The sequence below is a fragment of the Eublepharis macularius genome, chromosome 1 (genome assembly GCF_028583425.1).
Source record: "Eublepharis macularius isolate TG4126 chromosome 1, MPM_Emac_v1.0, whole genome shotgun sequence".
Classification (NCBI taxonomy): domain Eukaryota; kingdom Metazoa; phylum Chordata; class Lepidosauria; order Squamata; family Eublepharidae; genus Eublepharis; species Eublepharis macularius.
In genome coordinates, this window is record NC_072790.1 from 95292477 (window position 1) to 95315343 (window position 22867).

Below are 22867 nucleotides of genomic sequence, written 5' to 3' on the forward strand. Positions count from 1 at the left end.
GTGGCCCCTATCCTGTGGAATGACCTGCCTGAGGAAGTCAGAAGAGCCCCCACTATCTTGGCTTTTTGTAAATGATGCAAAACCAAACTATTCAAAAAGGCTTTTTACTCAAATGGGAGGGCTGCATTGTAGGGATGGGGTCTCAGGTGCTTCACTAACAAGTTGGGGATCATAGACTTCATCACCATTTTTGCCTCCTATATTATCTGCTGCTTTAAATATGTACCCCTATGTACCATCTGTGCTCCATGTTGTCTATTGTTAGTCTTAAAACTGATTATGTTCTGCTTCAGTATTTTTTCTACTCTGTATTGGATTCTTGCTAATACTATAAACTTGTATCTATTTACCTTATGGCATTGTTTATGGAAATGTCGATACTGTATTGAAATGTATTTGTCACTGATTGTACTAATCTCATACTATGTAATCCGCCTTGAGTCTTAGTGAGAAAGGCGGACTATAAATGACATAAATAAATACCTATAGTCTACATGAACCCACCTGCAGTTTGCAGAAAAATCCCAAACTTTAGAAGAAGGTATTCCAAAAATAACCACAAACAGAAAGAAGTTGTCTGCCCTTGCCCAGAGAAGTGTCTCTTGACCATTGCTGTTGGTGGGCAGGGGAGGAGGCATGGGAGCTCCTGCTGTATGCTATGTTTGCAAAGCTGGAGGCAGATGGAGTATGAGCCATCACTTCCCTCCCGCTTGGGCCACTAAGAGAACAGTACTGAAGATAGGTAGTGGAAAGCAGCAGGAGCCTCCACCACCACCAGATGTCCAGCCTCTGCCACCAACCAATTGAACCCCATTCTAGCAGGAACTAGATGTCTAGGCATGTGGGTAGAGTGGTGTTATATGTGCATGTGGCTGGTTTGGCAGGTGTGCAGGGAGAAGGATGGGTATCTAGGCAGGCCAAACACCATGGATAGGACAAATGAGCAAAAGTCAGTTCCATGAGCTTTGCATGTCCCATCGTGTTTGTTCCGTATTCCAAACTAATTTGTAATAATCACCTTCTGCTTTTCACTGTCTTGTCATCGTTAATTAATTTTCATAAATCTGTAGTGTTACTTTTTTCTGAATAATTCATACACACTGTTTAGAAGAAATGGCATGAGATTAGTATTACCTCGCAGCAGGAGAAGTTTACATGAAAAAAGTAAATCTCACAACCTGGGTTTATTCATGGTTTGTTTGGTTTCCTAACCATCATAGTAATGATTTGCTTTTTAAAAGTAACTGTATGGATCAGAGGGAGAGAGAAGTAAGTTCATGGTGCATAATACGTCTTACTGATGGTTGATACTAAAATGATTTCAGTATCCTTGGCAATATGCAGTCAACTTATCTTTATGCTTTCTTTTAGCCAATTTGAGGTTCTGGTTTGAAAAATTGATCACTCTTCCCCTTTGCCTTTGTTTTGAAAGTGTTGTGTGAGAAGAAAACAGAATTCAATGTCTGGGCATTGAACTTAGGCTCACTCAAGCTCGTGGCCTTTTAATTCCACTTTAATAAGCTTTCTCATTTCTATCATTCAGTAACAAAGGAAATGGGGTAGAAATTGCAGAATCCTATGAACTAATATTTGAAATGCCTTATATAACAACTTTTGATATGCTTTTTTATGCTTTGTTTTGTTAGCTGCCCAGTTTCCTGGAGAGTAGTGGCATAAAAGTTTTCTAAATAAATAATAAATGAGCCAGAGTTTAAAAGAGGTGGAATAGTTTGTTTCACAGCCACTTTTCCATCAGCAGGGACCTGGAGTGATTTATAATACTTTGAAATCCAGGCTAATAGGCAGGTGTATCAGTCACAATCCTCAACTAAAATCAACATCCAATAAGTAGTAACAATAAAATGCTAAAACTCAAAACTACTCAGGCAATAGTTGTGGTGTTCTTCTAGACCCCTTGTGTTCCACCGGAATCCTATTTAATTTCAGCAAAGGAGAGGAATTAAGTATGGCAAAATTATAAATTCTTCAGGAATCTTTCATTGAGCCAGAGGAATGTTATAACTATAGGCTGTAATCCAAAGTTCTGTAGGTTTATTTGATGAACGCATGAAGCTCCCATCCAGCTGAGTTCTTGCTTACTACAGTGTTGGGAAATGTGTGCAATGGTGCAGTCACCTTTCCATTGTGCACCCTGGAACTCCTATGTGTAAAACTGAGGCAATAGCTTTGAGTGGGTTTTATATAGGAAATACTGCACTAATTGTACTTTTGTAGGACTATCATTAGAGGACAATCAATACAGAACAATCCTGTTTCTTTTTAAAAAACATACTGCAGATTTGTTTTTTGGGGTTTTTTTTAGTCTGTGGTAACCAAGACTATTTTTCCTGTTCACAGAGCAAGCTTTTCATGGAAGGATTTAGAAGCCTAAAAGAAGGAGAACCAGTGGAATTTACTTTTAAGAAATCTTCCAAAGGCCTTGAATCAATACGGGTAACAGGTCCAGGTGGGATTCCCTGTTTAGGAAGTGAGAGACGACCCAAAGGAAAGACAGTACAGAAAAGAAAGCCAAAGGGAGATAGGTAATTAATTTACTAACTTTATTTCTATTTATGAGTTTTTCTGAAAATATTAATAATCTATAATGATTTGTAAAAGAAATACTTCTTTGCAGACTTACATGCAGTAATGCCAAAGTTTAAGGAGATTTAAGTGACTGCCAATTGTATCTTGCATACAGAAAACTCACTGTAATATACATCTGACACCCACTTACATCACCTTTAACAATGTTGCTTACTTTTAAAATTTGCTCCAGTTTCCTGGACATTGCACACTCTGATTTGGGAAACCTTATCTGAAAGTTCCAATGAGTTTCAAGAATATCTTCTTTAAAATCAAACACCGCCCAAATATATGTTACATTTTAGTTAAGCTTACATATAAATGTCTTGTGTTTTATGTGCAGCTTAGAAATTTGATTAAGTCAAACAGATTATGCATATGTGCTGTGATATTTTTTCTACAGCTGCAGCATATATAGCACATGGGCACGAACCCAAATATGAACCAAAAAGAAATATGAACCAAACCAGCGGTTCGTGGAAGCTCGTTTTGAACCCCACTGCCCCTTTCCATGCTTGCAAAACGACATGGAAACGGGCATTTAAACCTGCGGATCAGCAGCTTGTCGGGGAAATCCACGAGAAGCAGCTGATCCAAACTGGTGGGGGTTTAAATGCCCATTTCCCTGTCGCTGCAAAGCCAGCCAAGCCCCACCTGCTCTTTAAATGGGCATTTCCCCACAGCGGGGAAATACCCATTTAAAGAGCAGGTGGGGCTTGGCTGGCCGGCTGGGAACTCCTGGCCAGGTAGCCAAGCCCCACCTGCTGTTTAAAAGGGCCATTTCCCTGTGTAAGGAGTTCCCAGCCGGACAGCCAAGCCCCACCTGCTCTTTAAATGGGTATTTCCCCGCTGTGGGGAAATGCCCATTTAAATAGAGGGACATGGCTGGCCAGAACTCTCAGCCGGCCAGCCAAGCCCCACCCACTGTTTAAAAGGGCCATTTCCCCGCCTCCCGGAGTGGCAGGAAAATGGCCATTTAAAGAGTGGGAGAGGCTTGGCTGGCCAGTCAGGAACTCCCAGATGGCCAGCCAAGCCCCACACACAGTTTAAACGGGCATTTCCCCACAGCTCGGAGTGGTGGGGAAATGGCCATTTAAAGAGCAGGTGAGGCTTGGCTGGCCGGCAGGGAATTACCCATTTAAACAGCGGGGCTTGGCTGCCCAACTGGGAACTCCTGACGCTGTGCTGTGGTAAGGAGAGGGGCGTTTCTCTGCCACTGCGCAGCAGCAGGGAGAGGGGCATTTCACCCCTGACTCAGCCACTTGTCAGGGGTTTCCTTGGCAAGCGGCTGAGTGCAGCCTGCAGGGGTGAAAAGCCCTTCTAACTTTTAAGCCATTGGGGGATTGAATGCCAGTGCGGGAAGTTTAAACGTGCTGTGCTGCCACTCATTCACCCAATCAAGGGGAGATGCAGGAATTTCCCCATCTCCCCTCCATTAGGTGAAGGGGAAAGTGACAAATTTAAACTTGCCGCACTGACATTTAATTACCCAGACCCAAACTACAAATGACGCCTTACACAGGTTGGACACTTGTCAGCTTACCTCAAGTTTTGGTGGGAAATGTAGGTGTCCTGATTTTACAGCTTAGCTCTCCATTACAGCTGCAAGACCATGATGCCTACATTTCCTTACACAGGGAAATGGCCCTTTTAAACAGCAGGTGGGGCTTGGCTACCCGGCCAGGAGTTCCCAGCCGGCCAGCCAAGCCCCACCTGCTCTTTAAATGGGTATTTCCCCGCTGTGGGGAAATGCCCATTTAAATAGAGGGACTTGAGGGAAGCTGACAAGTGTCCTACCTGTGTCAGGCGTCACTTGTAGCTTGGCTCCCAGTGGAGGGGAGATGGAGGAATTCCCCCTTCTCCCCTCCATCAGGTAAAAGAGGCAGCGGCAACCGCAGTAAGTTTCAGCTTGCTGGGTTGCTGCTTTCTCCTTCACTTGATGGAGGAGAGATGGAGGAATTTCCCCATTTCCTCTCCATCAGGTGAAGGGGAAAGCGGCAACCTAGCAAGTTTAAACTTGCTGCGCTGACATTCAGTCACCCAGTGGAGAGGAGATGGAGGAATTCCCCCATCTCCCCTCCATCGCATGGATGAGGCAGCGGTAGCCAGAGCAAGTTTAAACTTTCCGGGCTGCCACTTTCTCCATCCGATGGAGGGGAGACGGGGAAATTCCTCCGTCTCCCCTCCATCGGATGAAGGAGGCAGCAGCGGCCGCAGCAAGTTTCAGCTTCCTGGGTCACTGCTTTCTCCTTCATCTGATGGAGGGGAGATGGAGGAATTTTAAACTTGCTGCGCTGCTGTTCATTCACCTAACACCGGCTTGATAGGGGGATCTGCTGGTGGGGCTTGGCAGGCCGGCCGGGAGTTCCTAGCTGGCCAGCCAAGCCCCACCTGCTGTTTAAATGCTCGGAGCGGCAGGGAAATGACCATTTAGACAGCGGGGCTTGGCTGGCCAGCCAGAAGTTCTCCGCCGGCCAGCCAAGCCCCACACGAAGTTTAAATGGCCATTTCCCTGCCATTTGGAGAGGCGGGGAAATGGCCATTTCCAACATGATAATCCTGAACAGGCAGGCCAGTATTGATGAACAGGGAGAGTATACATTCTTCTCAAATAGAAGTGCAAGTTTGATAGACTATTTTTTAGTTTCCTCTGATGTAATCCCATATAAAATGAAATTGCAAGTGGAAACTTACCTCAGAGGCGATCACTTCCCCCTTTCACTTTCAATTGAAGGGAATTTTGAGGTTCTCCCATTAGCCCATGAGGCCCCCCTTTGTCAAGAGGGCAATTTATTGAAGCCAGCTTGTTAGGCCCACCACATGGAAGCGAGAGCTAACACTCTTCTTGAAACCCCTGAAGCTCAAACACTTATTAGTGAGCTACAGAACAGAATACAGTGAAATGGCCATTTAAAGAGCAGGTGAGGCTTGGCTGGCCGGCCTGCCAAGCACCACTGTTTAAATGTTCAGCTGCTTGTCAGTTTTAATGTCCCTTTTCTTGCCGCTTTGGGCATGGGTAGCGGCATGGAAACGGGCATTTAAACCCCCATCGGCTTCGATCAGCTGCTTGTTAGGGAGATCCCCAACAAGCAGCTGATCAGGGGATTTAAATGCCCCTTTCCGTGCCACTGCGAAGCGGCATGGAAAGGGGCATTTAAACCCCACAAACTGGTTCATGAACTTGCCCCAGTTTGTGGTTCATGAAACGCCACAAACCACGAATTGCAGGGTTTGTTTTTTTCACAGTTCGTGCCCACCTCTAATAGGGACATATTTTGGTGGTACAGTAGCTGGAATGCAACATCTTGAGCATTTATGTCCTTGAACAGCATGTCTTAGGTGCTAAAGCATTTCATATCTTATACATGGAGGTCAATTAAAAATTTTCTTTTATGTTGTTATGTAACAGGAGAATGACAAATCCTGGGTAATTCTGTGATTTAAGTTGAGATTAGACTTGGGTAGGAGTGATCCAACTCAAACGTAGGTGTGGTTGGAGAGACTGCCTGACTTGGAGTTGCTGAAGACTATTCTGTATAGATCTGTGACATTATTGTTCAGATGAGGTAGCTACTACCAGCTTCTGGTCAATATGTGCTGTTGAAATTTAAAAACTTGGCAGGTTAAGCAGGAAATTCACAAGCATAAGCAAAACTTCAACAGGAAAGAAGAAACCTTAAGAATGAACAGAGCATGGTTTCCAGTTCTGAAAAACACCAGGCTAACAAAACACTCTATACCCGACAATAGCCCTGCAGAGAAGATTAGCACATCAAGTACCAATCCATATGCAAAAGAACCTCCTCAGGATACAGTGAAGCCTCCCGCCATTAGCATTCTACACCCTGGGAAACTCTTACAGGATGACTCAACTCAACCCCACCCCTCCTGAGTAGATATAAATGACCTGCCAACATCTTTTCCACACTGTGACACTGAGAGATCTCTGTCTTTTGGTGCTACACCTCTGAAGATGCCAGCCACAGCTGCTGGCGAAACGTCAGGAACTACAATGCCAAGACCACGGCAATACAGCCCAGAAAACCCACAACAACCATCGTTTTCCGGCCGTGAAAGCCTTCGACAATACATTAAGCAGGAAATAGTTGGCTTTCCTAGATGTTTGTGCATAGCACTTTTTTGTTTATATATTTATGTCCTGCTTTTCCCCTCAAAGGGATTATAAACCTCATTCTCCCTTCCTCCATTTAACCTGGATCTACCATGTCCCATTCCAATGTTCTAACCAGTATAGCACTTCATGACATCAACATTTGCATTGCAGACATATTCAAGCCTGCATGTTCAATCTCCAATATTAGTTATACTGAACAATTTGAAAACATGCTGTTAACATTTATAATAACAAGTATCTGTACTGATAATGGGAGAGTGATAGGGATGTACAAGTAAAACGGGCCTTGAGCTGACTGAAATGTTTAGTCCCTGAAGGCTTATAGTTTAATGTATGTTACAGTGGATTATTAATAATACAACTGGTATTGATGAGCATGTGCAAAAATAGGGGTAAAATGATTTCATGGATAGTTCCAAGAAGAAAGATGGTGTGGAAGAAGGGTAAAGAAGATAGGCAAGCACAGACGGAGCTTGGCAGATTTTTCAAACAAAGAAAAACCCCAGGCATTGCGCAGTGCGAGGCATAGGTTGTGAAAGCCCTCCTTGAAATATAGACATGAGCTAAGCAATTTCTTGGCTTTGATCTTCATTAATTTATAATCTTAATGTTATATTGGGTGTCATAGCAGAGGGCCTTTTTCAAGTATCCCATTCTGGGTGGAACACCAAACATGATTTATTTTACACTGGTGTTGCATGAACTCGCTTTCTACATCTTAGAAATGACTAAAATTGGTTTCTACTCTTTAGCTTTTGGACCGTTTAAATGCTGATCAATTTACTTTAGTTCAGACAGCTTGGCAAACAATAGCAAACCACAGACTGCTCTCATTTCATTGTCTGCAATTAATGTTGTGGTACCCTTTTACATCAAAGTTTAACAGGGCTGCTTTGATTTCTCCTCAGATACATGGATCTACTTTGATTAATGCATGAGGGTTAAATTGCTTATATGTTGCAAGTTTAATCTTATTCAGAACAACTACATTAATTTAATTTCCATTTGTCTTCTTGGTTGTGTTAATACACATTTAAGTAAAAGTATAGGAAAATGTATTTGCTGCAAGTAAATTGGGGCTCATAGCTCTTTGTTAAAACCAAAGTTCCATTAAGTCCGTGGTGCTGGATTATGCTTCATATTGTTTACATCAGTGTTTCTCCCACTTGATATAGAAAACAACACAATATGAACACCCCCCTTCGCAAAAAAAAAAAACCCGTAATGTAAATACTCCACTTTCATTCTAGAGTAAGGGGAGTTGAAAGAAGAGTGAGCAACTGGAGCCATGCAGCCTTGTAGCATTCTGTAAGGTCCCATGAAAGAACAACAGGACAACAATGTACCCAAAGGGTTAAATATTACCCATCGTTCCTCACCACAACTGATCAACTTTGCAGGCCCTCAAAATGAGATATACTGCATTTGTTGCACAGAGGTGAGAAGGCCATTGTTATCTGTCTGATGTAGTACAACAAATTTGTATTTCTCCATTTATTCAGACCTTTCCCTTGAGGTTCTGCTCTGATGGTGGATTAATTCACTAGGCTATATCTTACAACTTAATTCATCTAGCATAAGGAGGCTCTTTTGCTGACAGAAAGCTCTGCCACTATGAGAACAGCATTGTAGGGTACAACCTGGTACATTTTGTGCTGGGAAAATGTAACATTGAAAATAGGGTTTCTTTTGTAATGGCAGCCTGATAGGGTTGCCAGGTCTCCTTACCCTCCTGTTAGGAGGGAGGAAGAACCTGGCACTTACCTTCTTTTTGCTCTTTCTTCATGCACAAAGTGTATATGCACTCCTGGGTGTGTGCAATGATGTCACTTTTGGGATGTGAAATCATTGCGCAGGCCCAAATCAGCCCTCTGCAAAGCATGGGAATTTTCTCGGAGAGGTGCGATAATGTCACTCCTGGGACATTAACCTGGATGTGCATGTGGGAGACTGTCCCCCTGCCAGCCAGGTGAGTGGTGGCAGGACAGAGGGTGGGAGCGGGGAATCCCCTGCCCCCATCGGGGGCCTAGGATCCTTACACCCTGATACGGAATTCTCTATCCAGAAACAGTGATTTAATTTTCACATTTTGTCCTTTAAATGAAAACTCAAAACAATTGTGTTTCTCCATACCTTTTAGGAATGGTGGCATGTTGTGCTGCTGTTAATTTGTTTGAGTATGAATGTTTAAATCTTTTTCTGTAAGTTATCTTGAATGGTAGGAAAGGTAAAATATAAACATTGTTTAAATGAGGGGTCTCCAGCTTTTTCAAGCCTGTGGAAATTCTGACACAGCTTGGTAGGCACAACCACAAAATGGCTGCTGCAGGAGGTCGAGCCAACCACAAAATACCAGAGAGGGAGGTTATGAATAGCTGTAAGTAATGCTTCAGCATTTCAGTCATAAATTCTGTTTAACAGGATGCTTTTAAAATGAATATATTTAAAAAAAACATTTTCTTGCAGACACAGTAACAAAATGAAGAGCCTTGTGCTGCTGAAACAACTTTAAAAACTCTGCATAGCTGATCAGATCTTCAGTGGCTATGCTGGGCAAAACCTCCGCCTGGTCCTACTCACTCTAAAAAAACTTGATGTGTGCCAGGAGAGGTGTCAGTGAGCCATGGCGCCCATAAGCACCACATTGGGCAACTCTGGTTTAAATGAATGTAAGATTGAATCAGTTGCTGTTATGACTGCCATGTGCAATGTGGTTGTACAAGCGCCATGGGTTCTTATGTAATATAATACATACCATGTGATGAGTTACACAACTTTCCTCCTTCTCCCATATCTATAGCATAATGGTTACAAATGGCTGCTGTAGCATAGTAGTTAAGTGGTTGGGAATGGGATGCAAGTCAGAACTTTGCTGGTTCAAATCCCACTACAGCCATGAGCTCAGCAGGTGGCCTTGGGTAAATCAGTCCTCAGTCCCAGCTCCCCAGCTGTATTGTAAGGATAGTAATAACACTTGACTTTGTTCACTACTCTGAGTGTGGCATTGATCTGTCTAGAAGAGCAATATTTAAGCACACTGTCATCATCAATTCCTACCCTGGTGCCTAAACACCCTTACCACTGCTCAAGCATGGGAGTAATATAAATCATATAGTTTATATAGTTTCTGGGTCTTTTAATTCAACAAGCTAATAACCATCAGTAATTGTCTTCAATCCCATCCCCATAATAACAACAAAAATAATAATAACAAAAACAACAACATTAAATTTATATACCGCCCTTCAGGACAACTTAACGTCCACTCAGAGCGGCTTACAAAGTATGTTGTTATTATCCCCACAACAATCATCCTGTGAGGTGAGTGGGGCTGGGAGAGCTCCAAGAGAGCTGTGACTGATTCAAGGTCACCCAGCTGGCTTCAAGCGGAGGGGCGAGGGGAATCAAACTCAGTTCTCTAGATTAGAGTCCTGCAGCTGTGTCTTAACCACTACACCAAACTGACTCTAACGTGCCATGTTGTATATATCTTAAGATAGTTTACATTAATAAGGATAAGATGGAAATGAAACTGGTCAAGAAGCCTGTTTAGGCTGGAAGGGGTTGTTCTGCCAATAATAGATTAAGTACTTCTGTCATTGACAGCTTCTGTGAAAGTCTTGGGTGCGCTGTTGGATCTGGCCTGCTAATCATGGAGAGGGATGTTAGTGTTGCTTCCAGGATTCTCTTTTACCATTTGTCTCTTGTATGTAAATTGACACTGGCGATGATAATCAGTTCTGCTAGAAACTTGAGTTTGGTCATTGTGATGCATTATGAATTGAGCTGCCCTTGAAGATTACCCATAATTTATTTCCTCCATTTATACTCTCTCCCCAAGGGGGACCCAAAGTGGCTTATGTCACTCTCCTCTCTTCCATTTTATCTTCACAACAACCCTGTGAGGTAGGTTAGGCTGTCAGAGTATGACTGGTCCCAGGTCACCCATCAAGCTTCCATGTTCAAGTGGGGATTCAACCTGGGTCTCCCGAGATCGTAGTCTGACAGTCTATCTAATATACCACACTGGTTCAGAACACATATAATACCAGTTTTAGAATGTCTGTTTTGGCTGTGTATGCACTTCCAGGTTTGACTTTGATTTAATGTGCTGTTTTCAACCTTTTAAAGCCATTTATAGCTTAGGACCCATATATGTGAAGGACTGACTCCCTGTGTGAGCCTCTGTGACAACTCTGCTTCTTGGGCCAGCTCCTCTCCTGCCTGTCCCCTATCACAGCAGTGTGAGGTCAGTGGTGACTCAGCTCATTCCCCATTTCTTCTGGTAGTTGCATTGGAGCCCTAAAATGGGATGCAGTTATGACCCAAGCAAGCACTGCTGCCCTTCCTGTTTTCTGAAAATAATGTAAGGCTGTTTTATTTAGGTATATTTTTAGTCACTGAGGGAATTTTGACTGGTTGAATACGGACTCTTGCCATGCAAAAATATTTTTAGGTGGTTTTAATTTATTGTGTATTGTGCTGTTTTATAAGGCTGTTTACCTAGCCGGTTGTTCCCACCCTTTTCCTGCTTTAAGTGTGTGTTTTGCTGAGTCACTGCAAAAGCTCATCTTCCACACACACTCTCCACAAGCGGTTACCTTACACTGTGAGGTCGCAGGATAGCCTCCAAATAGTCCCTAACAAAAGCAGTTTTAGAGGGGAGGTCAAGCGCTTTTGTCATTGTAGCCTGAAATTGCCCTCCTCCCTTTAAAAAAAAAATTTTTTTTAACCTTGGCATGTGCGCATTTGCATCCAGCTAGTTTTGCAAGAAGGCTTTCTCTGCTGAACGAAAAGGGAAAGTGCTTTGGGGGGAGAACTGGGCACAGATAGGGAGGACTCTTCAGAGGACTCTCAACATGCTTCAAAAGAAAACATGAGTGAAAGTGCAGTCCCAAAAAAGACACCAAAAAACCAGTATCAAAACAGCATGCAAACATTGTGCAAATGTAGATGTGAGGAAGCCTGGGGGAAAGCTGCCAGAGTTCCAAGGGTGGGCCATGCCTATAAGGTAGGGCTGCCATTCCCCCGCCTGGGGTGGGGGATCCCCTGCTCTTACTTTTCCCTCTCCCGTGCCCACTTACTTGGCCAGCAGGGGAGTGCGCTCCCCAGGGTGACCCCCAGTGGCGCAGCACGCTCCTGCAGCTGGGTGCTCCCATGGCCACAGCAGCCCGAATCGCACCCCGCAGTGCCCCACAATGGGCCCATTTCGAGCCGAATTGTGCCGCTTGGAGAGCACAGGGGAGCCCTGCACCTTTGACCCACATGATAACATCACTTCTTGGAATTGACATCGTCATGCAAGCCAGGAGCGCACATATGCTGTACTTGGGGAGCGCCCTTTGCCCTGCACCTTTGACCTGCATGATGACATCACTTCATGGAATTGACATCATCACACAAGCCAGGAGCGCGGACGCGCTGCGCGCAGACACACACACACACACACACACACACAAAGTCCCAGGACAAGGCAGAATAAGTGCTAGGCTCCCAGTCTCCTGCTGGGGGAGTCAAGGGACCTGGAAACCCTACTATATAAGGACATGTGGGAAGGGCCTATGTGTATATGAGGGATGTCCCAGTCTCAAATGTTGGATTGTGCTTCTCCTCTACGTGACTGCACTCTCTGATTGAACCAAATAGTGTTATGGTATGCCCTTCCCATCTGTTATGTACGAAGAATCTTGTGCTGTTGTCCTAATAAAGTTTTGTGTGGCTGTCATAAAAAGACTAAAATGTGGAAAAGCAGTCATTTCAGCCTGAAATTACTCTTGGGAAAGTGTGCTATATTTTCCTTTACTATTGAAGATCACCACAAATCCCTGATAGAACAAAATGATAACCTAGACAGTGTTCTGAATTGAATTTCTGTCTTTGCTGGGTTTCTTTAAATTATGAAGCTTATATCTAATCTCAAACTGTATTTTGGATTCCAGGAAATTAAAATACCACCACTAAACAGCCAACCTTCATTTAACAGTCACTGTGGTATAGTGGCTTGAATGTTGAGTTTTAATGCAAGAAACTCATGCCCGGATTTCTACGCAACAATGATGCTTTATGGGTGGTCAGGGCAATAAGCCACTATCTACTAACCTAAGGAGGCTTTGTTGTGATGCTAGAATACTACTAAGAGCTCTATGGAGGAAGGGCAATGTGCAAATGACTCAAATCAGGAAATTCATGAAAACCAGCAGGTGAATTTTTGAATAGCCTGTCCTCAGAAATGTGGCTTTAGGGATGTGTTTTGAAACCAGGGTGGGGGATGTTAACACTTTTTCCTGATTTAATAGGCCACCTTAATTTTGTGCTTAATCTTTTTTTTAAAAAGCAATATATGATGTAGAATTCTGTGGAGAGAGATACTTCAATGTGAAAATAACAGTAAAATGATGCCAGACAGTTATTAAATAAAAGGAAGCAAAAAATTAAGCTTATCATACCAGTTGGAATTTTTCAGCATCTTGCCTAATGTCTCAAAAATTTCAATGAAGCCTAGACTTAAGGGGCTACTGGCTACATAACAGTGACAACTGAAAATCTCAGTAAAGACCTATTCATTTCTAAAGTCCGGTAGCCTCTTAAGAGACCAACAAAATTTTGTTGGTGATTTCAACTAAGGAATGATTACCCAAATTAAAATGTTGATATCTACAAACCTGAAGTTAATTATATTTCAAAAGGGTTAAAGTTTTTTTTGTTAGTTCTGCACAAAGTAGTCTTTAAAAAATTGAATACCTACATAAGAGGCCGACAATTGAGGATTGGTTTGAAAAAATTTGGAACAACTTTATTCTAGAAAAAATAACTGATGACTTATACAGAGCTGAACACTTTCCTGCTGAAACGAACTTCTCTGACCGATGGCTTCCCTCTTTTATGCATATATAGAAAAGAACAACCTTCAACCAAAGACTAGAATTATACAATCAGTAACTAACTCCTGTTATTTCACCATCTTAGATTGTCTTGAAATGCTCAAAACCTAGTTGGAGTATCGTGTTGTTTACTATGTACGTTTTTGGTGATAAGTATTGTTATTGTAACTAATTAGTTCCAAACTGCCTGTAATTTCATTCATATGTTGTTTTGTTGTTTGTTAATAAAAGTATTATTAAAAAAAATTGAATACCTTCTGTACTCGTCTTTCAGAGTGCTAACTAATCTTCCGATTTCAAAGTAGTAATGTTTCAGCAAGTTTCATTAAGTTTGTAATGCATTTGTGCTTTCTAAGACCTTTGTCTGATTTTGGAATTTTCCTTTTTAGTGGCTGCTTTTGTGGAAGAGAAATCTTTCAGGCATGGATTGATAGTCTAGATCTTTTGCGGTCTGTCTCTTCTAACCTGTGACCCCTGTTCCTACAAGGTCAACATCTGAGGGCAGGAGATTAAGATAGTTTAAAGACTAGAATGGAAAAATTAGCTAGCATATTTTTGTGGCAAAACATCAAAGTAATCACATAATTCATTTACTTTAAAACATAGTTTCAGAGTAACAAGTTGAGTTGCTTTTTCAGAGGGAAAAATTCATGTTGGAACAAATCTATCTTTTTACATTGTATAAGAACTCAAGATTTGTTAATTTGTAACATAGCTCAGAATCTGGTATCGCTACTTACGTTTATCCAGTTCACTCTTCCTGTCATTTGCAAGAGTATTGCCAGTAGTATTACAGGTCCCTGTGTAACTATCTGACCATGCTTGTCAAATGTTGTGCTCTCTGAGACTCTAAAGATAATGTACTGAATTGCTGGAATTTAATCAAATCTTTTTTTAGTTCCTTTTAAAAATGCAAATGCTTCCAGCATAGTAGTGTTCCTATAAAAGTCATTCAGTGAAGAACGTGAGAAAATATGCCATTTCCTGCAGTAATTGTTATCATGTGTGGTTGGGAAGACACATGTATCCTAGACAACATCCATATGAATGGGCTCACTTTGTAATTTGGTCCCAAATTCACATTAGGATTATCTGAGCATAAGGGAGGAAATATGATGCCTCTGTCTCCTATGAGCTTCTGGTTTATACTTTACTTGGTTGAAGAAAATTTGCACAGGATACACACAAACATCTATAAAGGGATCTTTTGAACAAGTATCAAAGCTCTTTGTGAACATTTTGGCAGAATCACTGAGACCTTGAATATGGCGACAGACTTAATACACTGTGCAGGTCACACTCTTGATCTGGTATTTTTGTTCTGGGCAGGAAGAAGGTGATCTGAAAGTGGAATATCTTCCCTTATCATGGCAGTCAGTTGGAGGTATTGACTAAGGATCATCTGCCCCTCAGAGCCAGGTGGATCCAAATGGTTTTCTGGTGGCTGTAGAGGCTTTTAATGTTGATATGGTTGGCACTACTGTCAGTGCCCTAGTTGGCTTCTAGAATGAGGTGACTCAGGCTGCTGACACAATCACTTCTAGGCATTGTCTCTCAACTCTTAGAGTCCAGGCATCCCCCTGGCTGACTGAGAGCTTCAGCATATGAAAAGGCAAGGAAAATGGCTAGAGCGACAGTAGAGAAGGTAATGGATTCAACAAGGTAATGGGCTAGAGATCATTTTAAAGCCTCCTCTGTGGAGTGATGGCAGCAAAGAAGAATACTTCTCTGCACCGTTACATCTGCACAGTATAGGCCTACAGACCTTTCGTATATGGTCAGAGGCCTATTGGGGTGTGACACGGACTGCCCAGTAGTCTGCTTCAACCAGTGTGCTCACTTACATCCACTTTGTGGATAAAATTTTTCTCATCCATTCCAACTTGTATTCTACATTATCACTGATAATGGTACCAAGGTGCTGGCTTGTCCAATAAGAAAGGATACCTTTCAGCTTATTCACTCTGAGAAAGTGGGAGTGTACAAGCTATTACCTGTTTGAATGCCACTTGCCTCTCCTGGTTGCTTAAATCTACCAGAGGGGGACTGGCAGACTGGGTCCAGGAGACCATCCCTGAGAGAGGGGATGGTCATATCTCCCTTGAAACAGGCAGTAGTGTGTGCCTCCTAAAGAAATCTATTCTAGGCTCAAAAGACTTGAATAATTATCTCCCAGTCTCAAATGTACCATTCCTGAGCCAAGGTGATTGAATAAGTGGTGGCTGGACAGCCCTAAGAATTCCTAGAAAAAAATGGATTGTTTGCATCCATTCCGGTCTCATTTCAGGCCTGGCTATGGGACTGAACAGCCTTGATGTCCAGCACAGCAAGATGGACAGAAGGACTGCAAACCTGTTGATTCTTCTGGATCTCTCAGTGGCTTTAAATATCATTGATAATGGTATCCTTCTGGATTGTCTTTGGGGATTAGGACAGGGAGGCACCGTTCCGTGGTGGCTTTGGTCCTACCTGGAAGGTAGGTTTCATAGAGTGACAGGGAACTGCTGCTCAACTCCTTGGCCTCTGGCCTGTAGGATCCTTCAAGGTTCCATCTTGTCCCCTGTTCTTTTCAGCATCTACATGAAGCTGCTGGGAGAGTCCATCTGGAGATTTGGGCTGAGTTGTCACTTGAGAATGATAATCATCTGGTGTCTGAAGGCATTTTTGGGATGGATGACGGCTAATGAGCTGAAACTTTATCTCACCAAAACAGATGTAGTATTGGCAAGAGGAATGATTGAACCAGAAGTTGAAGTATCTCCTGCTCTGGATAGGGTTGTATTTCCCCTGAAGGTGAGGTTCATAGAATGGGAGTGCAGCTGGACCTGGGCCACATGCTGGAAAAGCAAGTGGCAGCAGTGACCAGGATCACCTTTCACCAGCTTTGGCTGGTGTGCCAGCTGAAGCCTTTCCTGGACATAAAAGGATCTTGCCATGGTGATGCATGCCCTGGTAAAATCTGTATTATACTACTGCAATGCACTATTCATGAGGCTGTCATTGAAGAATGTCTGGAAGCTGCAATTGGAACAGAATGCTGTGGCCATTCTATCACATTACCATCTATAACGAGTCTTCCTGAGTTAACAGAGGAGGACTAAGGGCCAAGCTACAAGTGACGAATGACACTTGAACAGCAAGTGTATTTCTCCCTGTTCACTTGCCCTCCACTCAATCCACTTGCTGTTCAAGTGTCATTTGTCACTTGTAGCTTGGCCCTAAGAGAAAAGCCTTTGATGGCAGTGAAAACCTTTTGGGGGAGGCAGCTATATATCGATGACACACAAACCAAAAAGGGAATATGTTCTCGAGGTAAAACCCTGGGTAAAGTAGAACACACTTGAAGTGCTGTGTGGAGGGTGGGGAAAGTGTTGGTTGTGACCAGAGCCTTTTTGATATATAAGTTTAGGGTAACATAAGGAGGAGCTGAATTGAAGGTCCAAAGACAAAAGTTTGAAACGTTTTTAAAAACAAACAGCACACCATTACAATAAACATTAAAATAGTGTAAAAATATTAGATGTCAGCCATTGTGAAATGATAATGTAAAAATTTAAAATAAAAACATTTGCATGAAAATAAAAAACATTCAAAATTAAAAGAAGTTTATTTGCAATAATACAAAATTATCTAGTTACATCAGAAAAAAATCACATAATACATGGATGTATTCTTATGTATCTAACTGTATCAGAAAAAAATCACATAATACGTGGATGTGTTCTTATGTATCTAACTGTGGCATATCAAAAAGAATTTTTTCCTGCTGTGGCTATTGGAAAGGCAAAACAATAAGCTACAATTGTCCAATATACTTTTGATGACTGTTTGGATTAGATAAAGTGCCATTTGTCATCAAAACATAAAATGTGCAAAAATTTATTTCTCTTTGATTTATGCCTTATATCACAAAACAGTAATGGAAAGAGGCAATAGTATTTGCCCCGCCCCCCCAGTCAGAATAAAGAGGCAGACACAAGGCTTGGGTAATAAAGGGTCACTTTTTGGCAACAACATGAACTGCAACAACTAAAAACCCTGACAAGGGCCTAACCAGCGGTACAAGTCAAGCCCTGGGGTCACTACTCCTGGACCCCGGCTTGACCTGTCTGTGCGAGACCCGCTGCCCTGGATGCGAGCCATCCAAATGCATGGCTGGGATCTGGCCGGGTGGATGGTTTCCCCCTTAGAGCTCCAAGCACCCCCACCATGGATCCTGAGGGAAGGACTTGTCCAGGGGATCCCACCAGGCAGCCTGCCCTCTCAACTGGCCACCATAAAGCATGCCAGCCAATCCTGACAGGCCCCTAATATCCCCACCAATGGGGATGTGCCAAGGGTACTCACCATCCCGCTAACATCCCCCCAACTAAATCCTGCCAGTGATGGCCTGTATAGCACCACCATAGCCAATAGCCACGGCTCGAGCAAGCAGTACAAGGTAGGCAAAAAACTTTCTTCCCAGGTCCAATCAGGGAAGAAAGAAAAAATTCCTGCCTGGCCCCCCAAAAGGTGACCGGTTTAAACCTGCACAGCCACTGGGCGGGGGGGGGGGCTTACCATGAGGTGGCATGTGCCGTTACGGGGGCAGGGCTTTCCCATTAAAGCACTTAGCCCCTCCCACATGAGCCTAAGAGGCCGGGGGAAATGCTGCCGCTTATCCTCCGCAGCTGCAAATGCGGCCTCCAGCCTTTGGCTGCTGGCCAGGTGGGGTCCGAATAGTTGCTTGTAAGGAAATTTATTAGCTTTTCAAAAGTGCTTTAAAATTTGAAATGGATCACTTGGTTCACAAGATATTAGCTCATATTAGCTCAATATTAGCTCATATCTTGATGATATCATAAAAAGCTTAACATACCTATAAGAACACGTTATCACAGTAATACATAGACACACACCTGTCAGAAGAACTTAAAAGAAGTTTTGCCATCTTCCCTGAATCCAACATTTGTTCTGGCTCATGGACTATATCTACCATCCATTAGGTGGTTAGCAATATTAGTATATATCCTTATTTTTATAGCTTCCCCGGGGACAAAACAAAAGGGACTGCACAAAGCTGAATCTTTTAGCACACATTGTATCATACATCAACACCTTTAAAAATCATTTGAATAAAAGTAATTAAACTTTTAGTTTTAGTGTTCTGAGTAAGCTGGTCATTTATTTCAGTCTGGAATCAGTGGTGGGGTGGGGTGGTACATGTCAGCTGTTCTTATATGTTAATCCATTTAAACAGATGGAAATTAATTAGACTAATTTGACAATAAAAAATAATTGAGGGTAGCTCTCCCCTCCCCCCCAAAATTCCAGACGCCAACCCTATTTCTTAAAAAGGCCATATCTAGTTGTGAAAGTAAGCTCTTAGTGTACCAGAAAGGAGAGAGAGAGAAATCCCATTCCAACAATACTTTTTTACTTAAAGGAAATGTACAGAGTGGCTGAGTTGCTCTTTACATGATTGACAAGATGTAGTGAAAGCTTGTTCTGACATGAGGTCTGATAGATCAGTATTTGCTGCTTGGAAGAGGAAAGAAGCAGGCGGGGTGGGAAGGGAAGGAGGATAAAACCTGCTGCTTCCAACCATTAAAGAAAAATAAAAAGCCAGCTGCTCTCTGAGCAAAGCTCAATCCTTTTTAATAGACAAGAATATCTTTAATAGACAAGAATATATTCAAGGGAGAAGAATTCATGAGGCCCTATAGACTTATACCCTGGCATTATGAAAAAAATGCAAAGCTTGAACAGTGAGAGACCCTTGGAGTTTCTATCAGCCTGAGATTTTGTTTTAAATCCCCTCACTTCCATGAAGTGTACTGGATGACATTCAGCTAGTCACACAGCCCAACTTACCTCACGGAATCTTTGTAAGGATAAAATAGTAAAGTGGAGAACAATGAACAACACTGAGTTCAGGGGCAGGATAAAAATACTCTGGATAGTTCGATGCCCTCTCCTGCCCCTTTGTTCTGTTTTTCATCATTTTGTCAAAATGTACATGTTCATTAAATATATTCCTAATTATCTGATGCATTTTATCTTTTGTAAACGGAATCCTTGTAATTATCTCAGAAATATAAACCATATCACTTCTTACCCTAGTTTATTTTAGCATTGGGCTGTAGATCTTCATTAGAACGAATGAATACTAATGCGCCAGCCAATTGGGTTTTGGGTTTTGGGTATTGGGTTTTGTTAGGAAGGAAGAAAAGGGGAGAAATTACTTCCTCTAGAATACTGCTTCACAAAGAAAAAAGGAAGTATGCCAATATATACAAATACAACTATATTATTTATACAGCACTAATGGCTACTTAATATATCAACAGTCAGTCCAGTATACATATAGGAAGAGAGAGGAAAAAAGTCCCAATACAATGTCCAGAATAAATCTCCCAGGCTTTGCTCACGACGCCAAACGGTGACGGTGCCAGCCAATTCCAGGGTAAACTGAATGGTGGCATCCAAGATTGTTGGAGGGAAAGGTGGCAACGAGCTACACCGGTCTTACTCCTTTCCGCTCGTTTCAGATGGGGTCCTTCGTCAGGCCACCAATATCAATTAGTCAGGCAAAATCGTGTCGGTAATCATGTACAAAACAGTTTTGTCAGCTTCCATGTAAGGGTCATGACCTTAGGACCCCATCTGAAACGAGCGGAAAGGAATAAGACCGGTGTAGCTCGTTGCCACCTTTCCCTCCAACAATCTTGGATGCCACCATTCAGTTTACCCTGGAATTGGCTGGCACCGTCACCGTTTGGCGTCGTGAGCAAAGCCTGGGAGATTTATTCTGGACATTGTATTGGGACTTTTTTCCTCTCTCTTCCTATATGTATACTGGACTGACTATTGGGTTTTGTTCCCACATTCATTTTGGCTTTCATCAAACACAATAGAATCACAATAGCTTCTTTCAGCAAACCCAGTAATTGTTGCTTAAATAGTGCAAGGTTTGTGGAAGAAAGGCAATAAAAATGATCAGTTGATAGTCTTAGAGTCATCTGATGTCTGATTTTTTAAATTTAAAATGAAAGGAGTTCTACTTAGATAGTTATCTAAGTTTAATTTCAATATCTTCATGAGAGCAAAACATGACTACATATCCTATGAGAAGGCTAAACAAACTGCTGTGTTAACCATTGTTCCTTGACTCTACGCCTTGCCATTCATGGATTCTGGCTGCTCATTAAGTATACAGGAAACGTGTGGCAAGCCACAGTTTTTCCATTCATACTGCTTATTCCCTTCACTTTATTGGCAAAGGCCTCTCCACCTCACCAGCATTCACTCTTGGCCTAACAAGATTGACTTCTCATTCTGCAACCTTGCAAACGACATTTTCCGTTCAAGGGAGTCTCCTGCAGAGGATCCCAGCTGCTTCCACTTAAACACCCAGAAACTAATCCTTCAGAATCAGCTTGAGCAGGCCAGCATCTGTCTTTCACATTTTGGTCCCCTCAAGGTGCCCCTGTACTTTGGGTAGGGCTGTTATTCCCACCTTTTGGATTGCCTTTTGATTCTAAGCCAGCTTTCAGTCCACTTTCTCCCATTTTCAGATCTTACAGTGATAGAAGACATTTTCTCTTGTGAACGCTCTGGTGCTTGTAGATTTCTAAAAACACATCTTTCCTTCATCTTGTCATTACTGTACAATCACTTTATATCAACCATATATTTTGAGTATCTTGAGTGTAGATAAGAATGAGCGAAGAAAACATTCCAGAATTAAGTGGTTAGCCAGATTTTTTATCAAGAGCAGCTTTGTGATCTCTACATCTATTATTCTGCAGTTTGTGTAAAATAGAATTGTTTAGCATTTTTATAAAGGGGAAATGGCTGTAGGTAGTGCTTGTGAAAGTTTGGGCAGTCTTCTTCGCACTTTTCATTGTATATATTTCTGGATCTGGCTAAGACCTTTAAGAATTGTATATCACCATCTGGTTGGCTTATATACTTTGTAGACTCATTTTATTAGGCTTAAACGGTAATAGATGTGACTCAGATATGCTTTTACTAGTTTGTTCTTAAATGTACAGACCATTTAAATGGCAAGTAAGGGACTGTGGCTGTAATCTATTTTATTTTATTTTAATTGAAATAGTAATTGTTTGAAATACTGAGAGATTTTAAAAATGCCGATTATTAATGCCTCAGAAAATTTTACACACACATACACACACATCCCAAATATCATACAGGATGTACCTCCTTTTTTAATAGAAGATTTTTTAAAAGTGACAGTCTCCCCCACTGCCACCTTGGAGAGAGAGTGTAAGGGTTCTGAGTTTGAACTGAAAAAATAGTTGTTGATGCTTAAGGCTTCTGACAGGCAGCCATTTTAAAAAGAATCTATAAATAAAAAACAGTTTGGGCACTGCACCTCCTCTCGGAAGAAACAAATATTCTTCTGTATATTGCTTTCAGGGCAAATAGTTTGTCAGTGCCCAAGACTTAACTTTATTGTACTTCGACCATAACCGAGGAGGCTCTTATCAGGCCTCTCCTGACTTTAAGCATCTCCTATAAATCTATGAGGTAACTTATCTAAATCTCCTGATGCATGGTTCATCAGTCATGCTAGGAAAATTGATTCCTGGCCTTATAAATACCCTTTTCTTTGAATTTCATGAGTGCTTCTCCCCTGTAAAAACATGACAATCAGGAGCTCGTACTAGTAGGAAGAAAAATCCTTTCATTTTTGTTTGTTGATTCTTTACAAATATGGAATTTATGCTACATTTTGAGGGCTTAAGCATTAAAATACCTTTGTGATGCATTTCATTTCTTATTTTTTAAAAAAGATTTTATTACATAAAATGGTACAAAAGTCAAGTAAAGAGAATATAAAAATGCCATTCCATTCCTAAAATTATTATGCTCAGTCAAAAGCAGGGCTTTTTTTCTGGGAAAAGAGGTGGTGGAACTCAGTGGTGGAACTCAGGACCGCACAAAGATGTCACTTTGGGTCAGTTGGAACAAGGGGGGAGTTTTTAAAGTTTAAATCGCCCTTGGTAAAAATGGTCACATGGCCGGTGGCCCCGCCCCCTGATCTCCAGACAGAGGAGCGTTTAGATTGCCCTCTGCGTCACTGCGCGGAGGGCAATCTAAACTCCCCTCTGTCTGGAGATCAGGGGGTGGGGCCATCGGCCATGTGACCATTTTCAAGAGGTACCAAAACTCCGTTCCACCGCATTCCTGCTGAAAAAAAGCCCTGGTCAAAAGATGCATAAGGCTGAGCTCTATCATGAAATGCGTTATTCCAAAA

The 22867-nt window shown here is 42.1% G+C and overlaps 1 protein-coding gene across 3 annotated transcripts in view; it reads left to right on the forward strand.

Moving 5' to 3' along the window:
* The window catches only part of LIN28B (lin-28 homolog B), a 108106-nt gene that overhangs the window by 68540 nt on the left and 16699 nt on the right, over positions 1-22867 (forward strand). For all 3 annotated transcript variants that reach the window (XM_054991705.1, XM_054991711.1, XM_054991697.1), the window contains exon 3: positions 2359-2543. In XM_054991705.1, coding sequence (XP_054847680.1) covers positions 2359-2543 — 185 coding nt within the window. The remainder of the gene's footprint in view (positions 1-2358; positions 2544-22867) is intronic.